This window comes from Megalobrama amblycephala, linkage group LG16 (genome assembly GCF_018812025.1).
Source record: "Megalobrama amblycephala isolate DHTTF-2021 linkage group LG16, ASM1881202v1, whole genome shotgun sequence".
Classification (NCBI taxonomy): Eukaryota; Metazoa; Chordata; class Actinopteri; order Cypriniformes; family Xenocyprididae; genus Megalobrama; species Megalobrama amblycephala.
Window position 1 is genome coordinate 13,867,353 of NC_063059.1, and position 14,545 is coordinate 13,881,897.

Genomic DNA, 14,545 nt, shown 5'->3' on the forward strand with positions numbered 1-14,545 from the left:
GATGTCTGCTCCAAACTGAACTCCATGGCACCTGCTAACAGATGGCGAACGCTTTATTTTCCCCTCTTGTTGCGACAGCACCACGTAATAACCGGTGTTCGGTTATTGAGGCAGGCACAGAGGTTTTAGCAAATTCATGCTATTCAGCTGATGAATCATTGGCTGTTTCCTGTGCAACAAATAAATACAACTGGGATGAAAAGTACACAGCAAAAAAAAAAAAAAAAACATTGTATAAAGGTTTACATATTACATATTTAGAATTAGTAACAAAGGCTTGGGCTCAACTGTTAAACTGTCAACTTGATCACAGACATCAAATGCAACATATTATAAAAATGTTAATTTAATGTTGCACTAATAACTGGAAGGGAAACCATCGCGTGGCCTCGACCTCATTAGAGAGTCGCTACGGCTGTAATGTTCCTCTTCTGTCGAAGCATCTGAAGCTCTGCTCTCTTGCTGAAGATACAGACATTGTTTTGACAACGTGGTGACACTTTCACAGCTCCCAATTTACATTTTAAAAGACCAGTCATTAATGTGTTCATTTTGATGTTCTCATCAATGTGGGAGGCCTCAGACACTTGTCCCGTTCCTGTGCTATAAATAGAGAAGATCTGATTTGGGCTGTTTTGAAATGAGATCCTTCAGGGGCTTTAGCGATCTTCATCCTCACCATATCGGATCTGACACTTAGCCAGATTAGTTTGGGCATCTGAGTGCATCTGAGAGATACGGTGTTCAACGGTGTCTCCATTCCCGCTCGCAAACCAGCTCTAAGTGCTACCATTCAAACTGAAACCGGAAACAAATATGCTTTCACGCAGCCTGACAGTGTGTTTTAAGAGGTGGAAGAGTTACACCCCTGCCCTGCATGAATGTTATTCTATCTCTGAGCGCCACTCTGCATTAAAAAACACCACTTCTCTGCATTTTTTTTTTCTCTTTTTCTCCTCTTTTTTTTCCGCTTCCTGTTTTTTTCCCTGTGTTTCATTCACTAATATTTTAGTACAAGTGTTTTTACATATGTGTACAGAATAGGTTCTCACACAAAATAGTATGGTGTACATACAAATGTTGTCAACCGATTAAAAAATAACAGATTAATCACATTTTTCTGTAATTAATCGCAAATAGCACCTAATTATATTGTAATAATTTCACATTTACTTGAAACAACATAAAGAAAGTATGTTTTTAATATTTGTTTAATGGCATCTTTTTATGAATGAAAGCCAGTCTCACTGCTACTGAAACAGATTTTTTTCTCAATTTTAGCCATTAATTATAGCCATTTAACATTACAATACAATTGAAAGCTATCAATTTTAACATTAATTAGATTTAAAAAAAAAAATATATATATATATATATATATATATATATATATATATATATATATATATATATATATATATATAACATTTTAATTTAAGTGAGCTTAAAACAGTCTTCACATAAACCCATTATAATAAATGCCACATTTATCTGTGCCCTTTAATATATCAGGGCTCAACGCTAATGATTTTTTCTATTGGCCCAATCAGACCGGTTCAGATTTTTACATACCCTGCCAAAATGCACAAAAAAAAGTTATTGTTTTTGACTCATGTAACATTGTAAAAAGTGCTTTAAAATTTTCAGGTAGGTCTAACAGGTAAGAAATATGCAGAAACTGAATAAAGTTATCAAACACTTCAGTCTTCACTGCATAAAATATAAATAAAATATAGATTAATCTTATTAAAGCTACAAAAGTTATTCAGTCAAGAGCAGTGAGTGATTTTCTCTTTTTCTTTTGTTCTTTGATTAACATTAATGACATACAGCATCAGGTTTATTAGGCTGCTGTCACTTTAAGACCTCCCACACATGAAGCGGATCTTACAGGCATCTTATTTTCTCACAACTCTTTACGTTCATTTAAGGCTTTATTTAACTCATTTAAAAATGTGCTTTCAAGTACATTTGACAAAATGGGCATTTTGGCATAATTTTGTATGTTTTTGTCCATTCAAGCAAGAAAGAGAACTCATTGCTGTACTGGTGCGCTGTCTGAAGCGGCTTTCTGTGCGCACGAGTCATGTGACAGACAGACAGCGTGCCAGTACAGAAATGAGTTCTCTTTTGTGTCTTGTCACTCTTGAATGGTTTGAAAGCATTTGCATGAATAAGAGCATGATCATATAATGTAACTCTAGCCAAAGGATGATGGAAAAACATATTCTGTGTTAATTTCGTTAAATATATAACACTTTTAGCTTTCAATTTTTTTCAGTTTAATTAACTTGTTAATGATGACAGCTCCAATATATTATAAATATGTACAGAACCTTTCTTCTTAACACATTTTGCATACATGTGGTGAAAGTTGCATGCAAATCAAACCGCCATTTCCACCATGTTGTTTGTTGACATTATCAAGAATAAAATCTTCTGTTGCGGTTTCATGTGTTTATGTGACTTTGTGTGAGAATGAATCTGGGGAGGAGAATTATGTTGCATTTGATGTCTGTGATTAAAGTACACAACAAAGACTTGGCAAAAGTAAGAAACTGAGTATTTAAATGCGTGCAGGGCGACAAGCTTCAGTCTTGTGGTGTGCACTTGGCATTAGTGAATGAGACCCAATATCTATTACACACACACACCCTGTTCAGATTCTGCCTGTCGAAGTATACAGAAGGCAGTCTGTTAACTGCTCTACTGCTCAGCGTTCTCTGGAATCACTGTTGTCTCTGTCAGCGTTCACTCGTTTAATGGCCTGCATCTATATCAGCTCCCCCTCCCCCTTGCGTGCCCTTAGGAAACGTGCCCTGCTTTTTTTTTTTTAGCATGTTCAATGCAAAAATAAACAAACAGACAAGTCTTATCCACCTGTCTGTCCTCGCTTGGCCCTCTCCCAGGTGCGGCAGGGTCTGCTCTCTCTGCACTTGTGGGCCTGAAGGGCTTTGTGTTGTTTTGCTGCCAGGATGATCAATGGCTTGTTTGTGATACTGGGGAGAGATGGCCCGGACCACACAGTCGCAACGAGCGGGGGGAGATTATGGAGGAACGCAGAGCTGGTTGGGGAACGCTGCGGCCTGCACCTGTTGCTGAGTGTTGCTGGGGGTTTTGCTGGGCCAGAGGGGCGGTCGGACGTCACATGGGCACTGCTTCACAGGAAGCTGGTGCTCGTTTCTCACCCTTCCCATGACATGCACCTCCTCCTCCTTCCACCCGTAGCTTCGGCCTGGGCTGAAAATATAATATAGAAAAAATATAATACTTATACTGAAAATATAATACTTTTAGTGATATTTGTAAATTGTCTTTCTAAATGTTTCATTAGCATGTTGCTAATGTACTGTTAAATGTGGTTAAAGTTACCATCGTTTCTTACTGAATTCACGGAGACAAGAGCCGTCGCTATTTTCATTTTTAAACCCTTGCAGTCTGTATAATTCATAAACACAACTTCATTCTTTATAAATCTCTCCAACAGTGTAGTATTAGCCGTTAGCCACGGAGCATAGCCTCAAACTCATAGAGAATCAAATATAAACATCAAAATAAATACTTAACTCACATAATTCGAAGCATGCATACAGCATGCATGACGAACATCTTGTAAAGATCCATTTGAGGGTTGTATTAGCTGTGTGAACTTTGTAAATGTGCTGTAATATAATCGAGAGCTCGTGTGGCAGGGAGAATGCGAATTAAAGGGGCGGCACGCTGAAAAAATCAGTGCATAGTTAATGATGCCCCAAAATAGGCAGTTAAAAAAATGTATTTAAAAAAATCTATGGGGTATTTTGAGCTGAAACTTCACAGACACATTCAGGGGACACCTTAGACTTATATTACATCTTGTAAAAAAGCATTCTTGGGCACCTTTAAGCACCACAAAAGCCTTTCACATTGATAATAGTAATGATGCAGAAAATTAAGCTTTGCATCACAAGAATAAATTACATTTTAAAATACATTAAAAAAGAAAATAACAATATTTATAATAAATAATAACATTTCAATTTTGACAACTAAATGCTTTGGTGAACATAAGAGACTTTTTTTCAAAAACATTTAAAAATCTTACTGACCCCAAACTTTTGAATGGTTCTTTTTTTTCCATTTTTAAATATTGTAAATATGTATTGTAACTAGTGTTTTATTTTAATAAAGAAATTATTTCAAATTTGGTTCATAAACAATACATTTTTATACTTTTTGTGAAGTTTTATGAAATATTCTCTAAAATATTTTTTTCATTTAATAAACATTTTCCAGGGGTTCAGTAAATATTGTGTAATATCAGGGTTCATTTCATTAGAGCAGCTTTGTGTACATTTCATTTGTTGTCATTGCAATTTATACATGATACAATTTATTATGTTCACCAACATTATGAGCACTGACAGGTGAAGTGAATAACACTGATTATCTCTTCATCATGGCACCTGTTAGTGGGTGGGATATATTAGACAGCAAGTGAACATTTTGTCCTCAAAGTTGATGTGTTAGAAGCAGGAAAAATGGGCAAGCATAAGGATTTGAGCGCTTTTGACAAGGGCCAAATTGTGATGGCCATACGACTGGGTCATAACGGTACCAGCCATTGACAAACCTATATTTGTTGACCACTAGTCTTTTACATTATGGTAATGAGTGATAAAACATCTTCCATGTAAACCTGTTTGATTTGGTTCTCTTATAAATTTTGCTCTAACCAACTGCGCCAAGTGACAGATGTAGCTTTGATTAACCCCTCCGCAGTAAAATCTCATTGTTCCTGAATCCTTCACTTTAACTGTATATTAAACAAAATATATTGATTGTCTGATTATTTCCGCTTTCAGTGTGAACAGGCAAATTACTGGTCACCTGAAACTTGTTGGTTCACACCTGGTACAGACTACTACATTTGATAAAAAACACTAAACAAGTAAAACTCACATGTCACCTCTAAGTTCAGTCAAGTTCTTTGTGTAAGGTCTAAAAGTGTCTGACTCCACAAGCTTGTCAAGGATTTAAAGTTGCATATTTGCTCAGTCCATTGCTCCCGCTGTCAGAACAGGAGCTGCCTGCGTGCTTGGGATGACTGAAAGCCTGGGCTGATGATGTCATGTGTCAACCCTCCTGACTCATCATTTATCTAATTGAGCTTTGAATCATGGGACAGGGAGAGGCCCTTTCCCTCCCTTAACTGTCTGAATCCACATTCCACTGTAATCCTTAACTAATACTGCCTAATTCTCCAGCAACACGATCACACCACCCCAGAGGGCATGATCATAGCGTCAGATAAAAAAGCTCACACACAGTGCACTACTGCCAACTACTCACCAAAAACTTGCCCACTATGGTTCCTTATTCACATACGCTCACGCAACCTCACCACGTTGGTACATCACTGCACCCTGCATGCTTCTTGACTCATAATCGCACAGGCATAGTTTCGGCTCGGCCCACACAGAATCTGACCCACTGGGTTCAAACGCCCATCATTTGATAAACTTTCAGATTTGTCAGAGGAGCCTAGCGGTTGGCACACATGCTCCGACACAAATAGGGAGCAGCTTCTATTAGTGTATCAGAAACGTACAACATTCCCAAATGAAATTTCTTTTTTAGTGAATCGAATCTGTATCCAAATAAATTACTTTTTTAGTGAATAACACTACCGATTATTTATTTATTTTTAATATTACATTTTGAAATATTAAGCAGCACAACACTGATAATGATGTTTCTTGGGAAAAATCAGCATATTAGAATGATTTCTGAAGGATCATGTGACACTGAAGACTGGAGTAATGATGCTGAAAATTCAGCTTTGCCATTATAGGAATAAATATGGAGCCTCAAAAATAATACATTTACAAAGCAACACAATTCACATTTACAAAATCCGATTCGTAATTTCAAAACGCAATTCATAAATACACAAGTAAAAGCATAAATATTTCCCCAAATGCATCGTACCTAAATAAATTTAAAAATGGTACACAAATATGTATATATCAAGTTCTTGAATTAATTTCCATCACACTTTTATGAATGATGTTACATGTATTTATGGATCGTTGAATCTGCATTTGCAAATTGTCACACATGCATGAACTGCTTTGAATTTGTGTGCGGAATTTGAATTTTTGAGACCTTCCTGGGAGGATTTTTTTTTTTTTTTTGGAGGATGTTCTGTTTAGCCAATCGCTGTGAGCTTTTAATCCACCAATCAAAACGCTCCTTACTGAACAGACTCAAGAAGCTCAATGCTGCACTTGTACTTTGCATTGTTTCATAATCAGGTCCTTTATGTAAAGACATTTTAATGGGCACCTGATTACAATTTCTACAAAATCACATTATGATTTATATTGTTCGCACAAAATACAGCTACCCGGTTACCCTGCTGTCTTATACACCAAAGTTGCACATACCTTGTTTATTCAGATCAATCTTTTTTTCGGTAAAAAAAATAAAAATAAAATAGAGTATTTAAAGTATTTCATAGAGCCCTACATATTGAATTGCATAGCATCATATTTTTTTCCCATTGTATTGAATCGAAATCGGATCGCATCGTAATGGGGTGAATCATATCGCGTCGCATCGGTAGTTGCTTCACATGTATCTTAAATGTATCGTATCGTTGGCTATGCATCGAGATGCGTATCGCATCGGCCTCAGTTATGGAGATGCACATCCCTAATATACAGTATATCCCTTTAGTGTGTTTTGGGCGGCAGTTGATCTGAGATGTTGCCCACCTTCAAGTCTTCATGGTATTCTGGTCCCTAGATATGACTCAGATTCTTCCTTCAATGAAGGTCTGATCACTTAAAGTAATAGCACGCCTCGTTTCCGCTTGGCTCTAGTTGTGGCTGAAAGCATTCATTCCTTTCCCATCCACTTCCTCCATCTCTCGTCTAACACCTTCAACTCCATCAGCTATACAGTCAGCCCTGACAATACGTCATCCCTTTTTAAAGGGTGAATCACCAGCCATAGTTCACATCTGTTCTCGGCTCAAAGAACCTAACCAGGGAAAACAAGCAATTACCGGTGGGCTTTTTCAATCAACTCTTTGGTGAGTCGGCTGGGGGGCTTGGGATGGGGGAAGGTGGGCGGAGGAGATAATTAGACACGGTTAAAAATATCCCAGCTCATTGTCTCTGCTGTCCCACATCCTCAGATAAGTATGCGGCTATTGGCGCAAGAATCATGTGCTACTGGGAGGAATGTTTTGAATGCTTGAGACTGTTACGTGCAGCTGAGGCTCACATGACCGGGATCGACATGCTTAGAGGAAGCTGTTTGTATGTTTTGACTGCTTCTCAGAACAAGATGTTGAGAGCTGGCCACGTTTCTGAATCATGTTCATTCTCATACTTTGTCACATAACATTTTCACATTTGTTTAACTACATTCATGCATTTTCATGATTTTTCTTTCCTTTTCTTTTTCTTTTTTTTCAAAATTTTGCTTTGGTCCCTCCAGATATTGAATCAATAATTACATACTGCAGTAGTTTGTTTCTGCCTATATTTGAATATGTATAAAGTTGGTAAAAGAACAAATACTCAACTGACCATACAATTTCCTGTTTCTACAGCCTTCACTTCCTGTCCTGTACACTCTGTCCAGTCAAGCAACCCATGAGGCCGTTCACCTCCTCTGCAGGATGTTGGTCTTTGACCCAGTAAGTGTTCTTGATACTCTATTCTCATAAACTGGAACATTTCAAAGTAAAGTACGTACTAAAATGTATCAAATAGACCAAATAATATATATATATATATATATATATATATATATATATATATATATATATATATATATATATATATATGTGTGTGTGTGTATATATACTAATTTAACAAAAAAGTTTAACTAATTTAAAAAAAAATATGTAGTATATATATTACACAATTTTGTTAAATTAGTTAAACATTTTTGTTAAAATAGTATATATATATATATATATAAATTATTTATATATATATATATATATATATATATACTAATTTAAAAATTTTAACAAGCAATTTTTAACTAATGTAACAAAATTGTTATATATATAATATATATATTTAAAGATTATTTGTATAAAACAATACTTTTTTATTGAATACATAATTTAACGTGTGTATATATATGTCTGTGTATATATTTAATTTAATATATATTTATTTTTAATATATACATAAATGTATATGGATAAAATGAAATGTAATTTTATTATATACATTATAGATTTTTTTTTAAATATACACAATATTATATAAAATAATATATATGATTATATATTATTTAAATGAAACATTTTTTATTAATAATTTAATATATATTTATATAATTTCTTTTTATTTTTAATATGTAAATTTTAGTTTTTTAAATTTGAATTTTATTGCATTTTTAAAAGTAAATTTCAATCAGAACATTTGTGTTTCCCAATTCAGTCGAAGCGGATCTCTGCGAAGGACGCCCTGGCGCACCCGTATCTGGACGAGGGGCGTCTGCGGTACCACACCTGCATGTGCAAATGCTGCTACACCACATCCTCTGGCCGCGTCTACACCAGTGACTTTGAGCCTGTCACCAACCCCAAGTTTGACGACGGCTTTGAAAAGAACCTGACGTCAGTTCGGCAGGTCAAAGGTTAGTGTGGTGTTCTCACCTGTTGATGATGATTCATTCTGTCCTATTATGCACAATGTACAACACATGAGCCAAACATTGTTGGTCTATTAATTTAACCTTTTGTCCTGATCCAACTTTTGGTTTGTAAACGACATGTATAAGAGCTAAAGGTCTCAATTGAATTGAACCTATTTGAGAGCATGTGCCCATCATGCCACTGCGCGTTAATCAGAAGTCTTGCTGGGTGTCTCCTGCTCCAGATCCCCTGCTGCTCCTGTTGTTTTTGTCTCTTGTTTTCACCCTTCATTCGGGGCCCCTGGATCTGTGCTTGCCTTCCACTGTCAGCGGGTATTAGTGAGAGTCTGTCGCTAAAAGCAGGCTTACTGTGCTGTCGGCTCAAAATAACTCTGCCCTTCACCCTCCCTCCTCTTCCTCCATCCTGTGTGCAACGTGTTTCCACTGGAGGATTAATCAGTACGGTTGGAGCCGACCGCCTAGAGACTTAAAGCGCCTTAGGGTAGGCAGCCGTGTTTGGAATGCGAGGGGAACCCCTTTTGGATGGACACATGAGGAGTTTCCACGTTGCCTGAGCTAGTTTTAAGCTTAACAGCTCGTCTACCAAATGAAAGAGTATAGAGTTTTAGAAGATATTACAGATATTACAGTCTGCCTGCAGAATATTCCTTCAGAATCAACTCTTTGACCTGCAAGGTTACTGCTAGAATAGATCTTCAGTTCATTCATTGCTTCATTCATAATTTAGATTTGTTCTGAAAAAAAAAAACAAAATGGAGTTCTAGTCTGGAAGAAGGAGTATGTCATCTAAGCCAATCACATCACTCCACCTTTTTGTGATGACAAAATTGTAATTTTTGTGTGAACTATGTCTAATAGATTAAACAAGCTTGCTGTATACTTAATGAGATTAACCTAAAAATGAAAATTCTGTCGTCATTTACTCACCCTCATGTTATTCCAAAACCATATTTTCTTCAACACGAGCACAGGAGAAATGTTTACAGTTGAACTATTCTTTTTACCATGATTGCATGAAACGTTTAATCTGTTATTTATAACTGTAAACTCTTTTATATATAACATTTATTTATAATTTAAACTCTTTTTTCCCTACATAGAGATCATTCATCAGTTCATCCTGGAGCAGCAGAAGGGGAATAGGGTACCGCTCTGTATCAACCCCCAATCAGCTGCCTTCAAAAGCTTTATCAGGTGAGTCCACCCTTTTGATTTATTGCTGAATCTCATGATCAAATATCCAGGTCATATTCATAAAAAAAATCAAATAAAAAAAATAGCATAAAGAAAATGAGGCCTGTGTTTAGGTTCATAAAGATTTTTGCTGTGAAATTTTTCCATCACAAAAATCCTTTAAAAAGGGTGTGTGTGTGTGTGTGTATATTATATATATATATATATATATATATATATATATATATATATATAGTACAGTTCAAAAGTTTGGAACCACTAATATTTTTAATGTTTTTAAAAGAAGTTTCGTCTGCTCACCAAGGCTACATTTATTTAATTAAAAATACAGTAAAAAACAGTAATATTGTGAAATATTATTACAATTTAAAATAACTGTTTTCTATTTGAATATATTTCACAAAGTAATTTATTCCTGTGATGCAAAGCTGAATTTTCAGCATCGTTACTCCAGTCTTCAGTGTCACATGATCCTTCAGAAATCATTCTAATATGCTGATCTGCTGCTCAAGAAACATTTAATGTGTACAATTGTACAAAAAATTTTTTTCAGGATTATTTGATGAATAGAAAGTTCAAAAGAACAGTGTTTATCTGAAATCTAATCTTTTGTAACATTATAAATGTCTTTACTGCCACTTTTGATTGATTTAATGCATCCTTGCTGAATAAAAGTATTCATTTCTTTAATTTCTTTTCAAAAAAATAAAAATAAAAATTCTTACTGACCCCAAACTTTTGAACGGTAGTGTATAATGCTACAGAAGCTTTGTATTTCAGATAAATGCTGTTCTTTTGAACTTTCTATTCATCAAGGAATCCTGAAAAAAAAAGTACACAACTGTTTTCAACATTGAAAATAATCATAAATGTTTATTGAGCAGCAAATCAGCATATTAGAATGATTTCTGAAGGATCATGTGACACTGAAGACTGGAGTAACGATGCTGAAAATTCAGCTTTGCATCACAGGAATAAATTACTTTGTCAAATATATTTAAATAGTACACAGTTATTTTAAATTGTAATAATATTTCACAATATTACTGTTTTTTACTGTATTTTTAATTAAATAAATGTAGCCTTGGTGAGCAGACGAAACTTCTTTTAAAAACATTAAAAATCTTAGTGGTTCCAAACTTTTGGACTGTGCTGTATATATATATATATATACATACAGAATGAGATTTTCACATGACAAGATCTGCTGTTAATTCTGGCCATGCTCAGTCTTTATGAAAATATCACAGTGCGAAAAAAAAGTAAAAACCTAAAAATAAGCTTAATTTTCTTTATGCAAGATATATTTTTTTATAATAAATAGACTTTTTCTTTAAATTTTGTGAGATTCACCTTCATGTCTGTTGCTAACCTCAGGGTTAAGAGACTTGCCATAACAAAGCCAGTGAGCGTGAATGTCAATTTTTAGGGGAGTCATGTTTTTGCTTTTGGTTGCATTTTTGCATTATTTTATATTTAGGCAAACATTTTACATAAAAGTGTGTTTATTGTCTTTTCTAATTATTATTGGTAACAGCTACTGCATATTTTGGTGTCCTGACAAATCTAGTGCTTTTCAAGCTTATCTTGCAGCTTATTTCCCAGTGTCTCAACACTAGATGGAGACATTCCCTCATCCTTAAAGAAAGACATAACGATCCCTTTCTTTCTTTCTTTCTTTCTTTCTTTCTTTCTTTCTTTCTTTCTTTCTTTCTTTCTGTCCACAGCTCGACAGTAGCTCAGCCCTCTGAGATGCCTCCATCTCCTCTGGTTTGGGAGTAGCTGAGGATGGCGGAGAAGATGGCGTTGATAACAGTGGTGGAGGACATCCCTCCCGCGGCCCGTCCCGCGTCCACACCTCGCCCCCCACGGACTACTGACCCCCAGGCTTCCCCAAACCTGCGTAGCATTTCACTGGAGTCTAGGACTAGCCATGTCGCTGATGTGTGTGTGTGTGTGTGTACTGTAATACTTACTAAATGGGAGTTTTATAGAAGCAACCACTGCTGATGAGTTGAAGCGGGACACGGGAAGGGTGGGCGTGGTCACGGGGGGTCCGTTCGTACATACCCACTGCTCTGTAGTAGTATACTGAAGGTTCGCGCTCATGAACCTGTACTTTCGGCAGACGAAGTCGACCCCTGTGGACTTGAATGTATTTTGAACAGCAGGGCAGCAGAATCTGCGCATTATCCCTGAAGGAAAACTCTTCACGACTATGTGTGCGAGTAATCATGCTTTATTTATTCATGGAAACAGGAAGTGCAGTGCTTCATGTAGTATGGAAAGAAGGCAAGTTTCTCTGAATCAGATTTTTTATTTTTTTGCTCACGCTAGCACCTTACTAAGAACCACGGCCATCGTCTAGGGTGGAAAACTGCTGTCCCGGCCCTCAAAGGTCCTCTGTAGTAGCCTATTCATTAGGCCAACCCATATAGATTTGTCCCGGGCTTTGTCAATTTTAGCGACGGCCCTCGTAAGAACTGTGACCACTCGTTCGGCTAGAGTGAGCTGCTCATTGCGTTTATTTCCTTCAACGGCGGTGTGATTTTTATGACTTTCTTCCATTTTTGCTGTCATCTGCGCTCTTCCTTTCTTTCTCTATCAATCTATCGTTGTTCGTATCTCGCTTTCCGTCTCATATTCAACTTTCGTCAGTAAAAAAAGAAATCAGTATTCTGTAGCGCAGCACTTGGCAGAGATACTGATTCATAGGCTTCTCTTAGTACTCCTGAATGTGGATGTGTTGTGTCAGTATTTAGTACTTCTGGTGGGTGGGTGACTGAACGGCACAGCGGTTGAGGATCCGAAGCATGCGAGATTGGCTCGAAACGAAATGCTCGTATCTAAAGGGTTTATTTGAAGCAAAGGAGACTTTATGCGTGTGTCCAGAAATTCTTGCAGGTGCTTGTCTCCTACCGAGACTGAAAACCCAACTAGCATGTAGCGACATAATATAGGGAGGTTGTTCTAAGATGACCTTCGAACCCTGCTATCCCTGATGGAGTATCTAGAATAGCATGCGAACCAAATTAAAAGCCTAAAAATTAAAAAAAGCAAAGAAATTAGATAAATAATAGGTTGAGCTGTTGGTCAACCAAACCATTCCATAATTGCAATGGTATATTACCAAACCTTGTCCCTGAAGACAAGTGACGAACACCATTGTGAGTGCATGTATGGACCCGTGCATGTTTATAACTGACTGTGGCATCACGCTAGTGATCCTGTGTATGTCAGTTCAGTGTCGTCTTCTTTGACCCCCCCCCCCCCCCCTTCAAAAGCCTTTTTTTCTGTTGAAGGACTTGTGGAGAGGATGGATCTGAAAAGGGTGCCTGGGAATGGCATATGTTGTGGGTCTAGAAAGCAATTGGAAGTAGTTTTCACTCACTGTACCATGCTTAAATTTCCCATAATGCTTTCTGCACTCTCTCAGACTAAAAGAAAACAAATGGAAAATATTTAATATATTTTTAGATAATTATTTTTATTTCTTCCTCAATGTGCTATGGCATGCTTTCCCATGATCCACTGAGTATGGTATGTAAATAAGTGAGTAGCAGGTAGATTTCAATAGAAACGCAAAATCTACAAAAAACGATGTATAAAAAAAAAAAAAAAAATGTAATACTGCTGTATAGAAGTTGAATTAGCCTGCACATTTTTAGGGCTGTGAAATTTGATTTTATTTTTGAGACTTGCATATAATTGTACATATTTTTTTTTCCTCTTTTCTTCTTTTTATTTTCCCCTGCACTAGAAAGTGTAGACAAAGAAATAATCCAAAACAGTATAAGTACAAAAACAAACAAAAAACACATAACCAATTATGTTAATTGTGTCTTGTGTGCTGCAGAGCTGTGGATATGAGTATTGAAGTAGAGCCCTTTTTTAATTATTATTATTAATATTATTATTATTATTATTATTAATTTCCTTTAAAGAAACACTGAACTGTTTGTGTATATGTATATAATGGATTCACATTGTTGGTCTCTACCTCTCGAGCTCAATGACTTGGTTGTTTACCTCCACGCTTTTATTTTTATGTGGAGATTTAAAACTTGAATGTCCCTTCCGACTTTTATATTCCTATCAAACCCTGTATAAAGAAATCAGAGTCATTAAATTTGAGATTGGTTGGAGGTGGTTCCCATCATCATATCCTTGTACAGAGTACCATGTTCTCACCCCAGTGTTCTCTGACTGTTAGATCACACAGCATACTTGTCCTGCGAGACAACCTACGATAATTAACATGACATCCTTCACCGAGAGACGTCAGATGAGATAAACGTACAAAATATGTGGCAATGTTAGAACTTACAAGAAGGTAGCGTACCCGAGATAACGTGCGGATTCAAACAGAGCCTGTGAGAAGACTAACACGCAAGCTCGATTGGGCCAAATGGGGAAGGTACTGCACTTGCTGTCAAGTTTTATAAGGAAGTTTGAAGTTTATACTCAGAGTTAATGGTATTTGAATACATTTTACGACATATATGACTATAATATAAAATTTGCATTCGATGCCCTGAAAGCGGAGGTGATTCTGAGGGACCGGAATGACTCTGTGGATGTGTTCTGTGTTTTGAAAAATCACCGGTCTCTTTTCAGAGTGTAGATTTGAAGTACAGTGGTGAAGCTCATTAAATGTTGACATTTAAAAAAAGCCAGCTGTTTC

The 14,545-nt window shown here is 36.4% G+C and overlaps 1 protein-coding gene across 1 annotated transcript in view; it reads left to right on the forward strand.

Moving 5' to 3' along the window:
* Nucleotides 1-14,533, forward strand: part of nlk2 (nemo-like kinase, type 2) — a 94,162-nt gene extending 79,629 nt beyond the window's left edge. Inside the window, exons 8-11 of the mRNA XM_048161796.1 lie at nucleotides 7,604-7,690; nucleotides 8,451-8,649; nucleotides 9,768-9,861; nucleotides 11,589-14,533. Of these exons, the coding sequence (XP_048017753.1) occupies nucleotides 7,604-7,690; nucleotides 8,451-8,649; nucleotides 9,768-9,861; nucleotides 11,589-11,643 (435 nt within the window). The 3' untranslated portion in view covers nucleotides 11,644-14,533. The remainder of the gene's footprint in view (nucleotides 1-7,603; nucleotides 7,691-8,450; nucleotides 8,650-9,767; nucleotides 9,862-11,588) is intronic.
* Nucleotides 14,534-14,545: the final 12 nt, after the last annotated feature.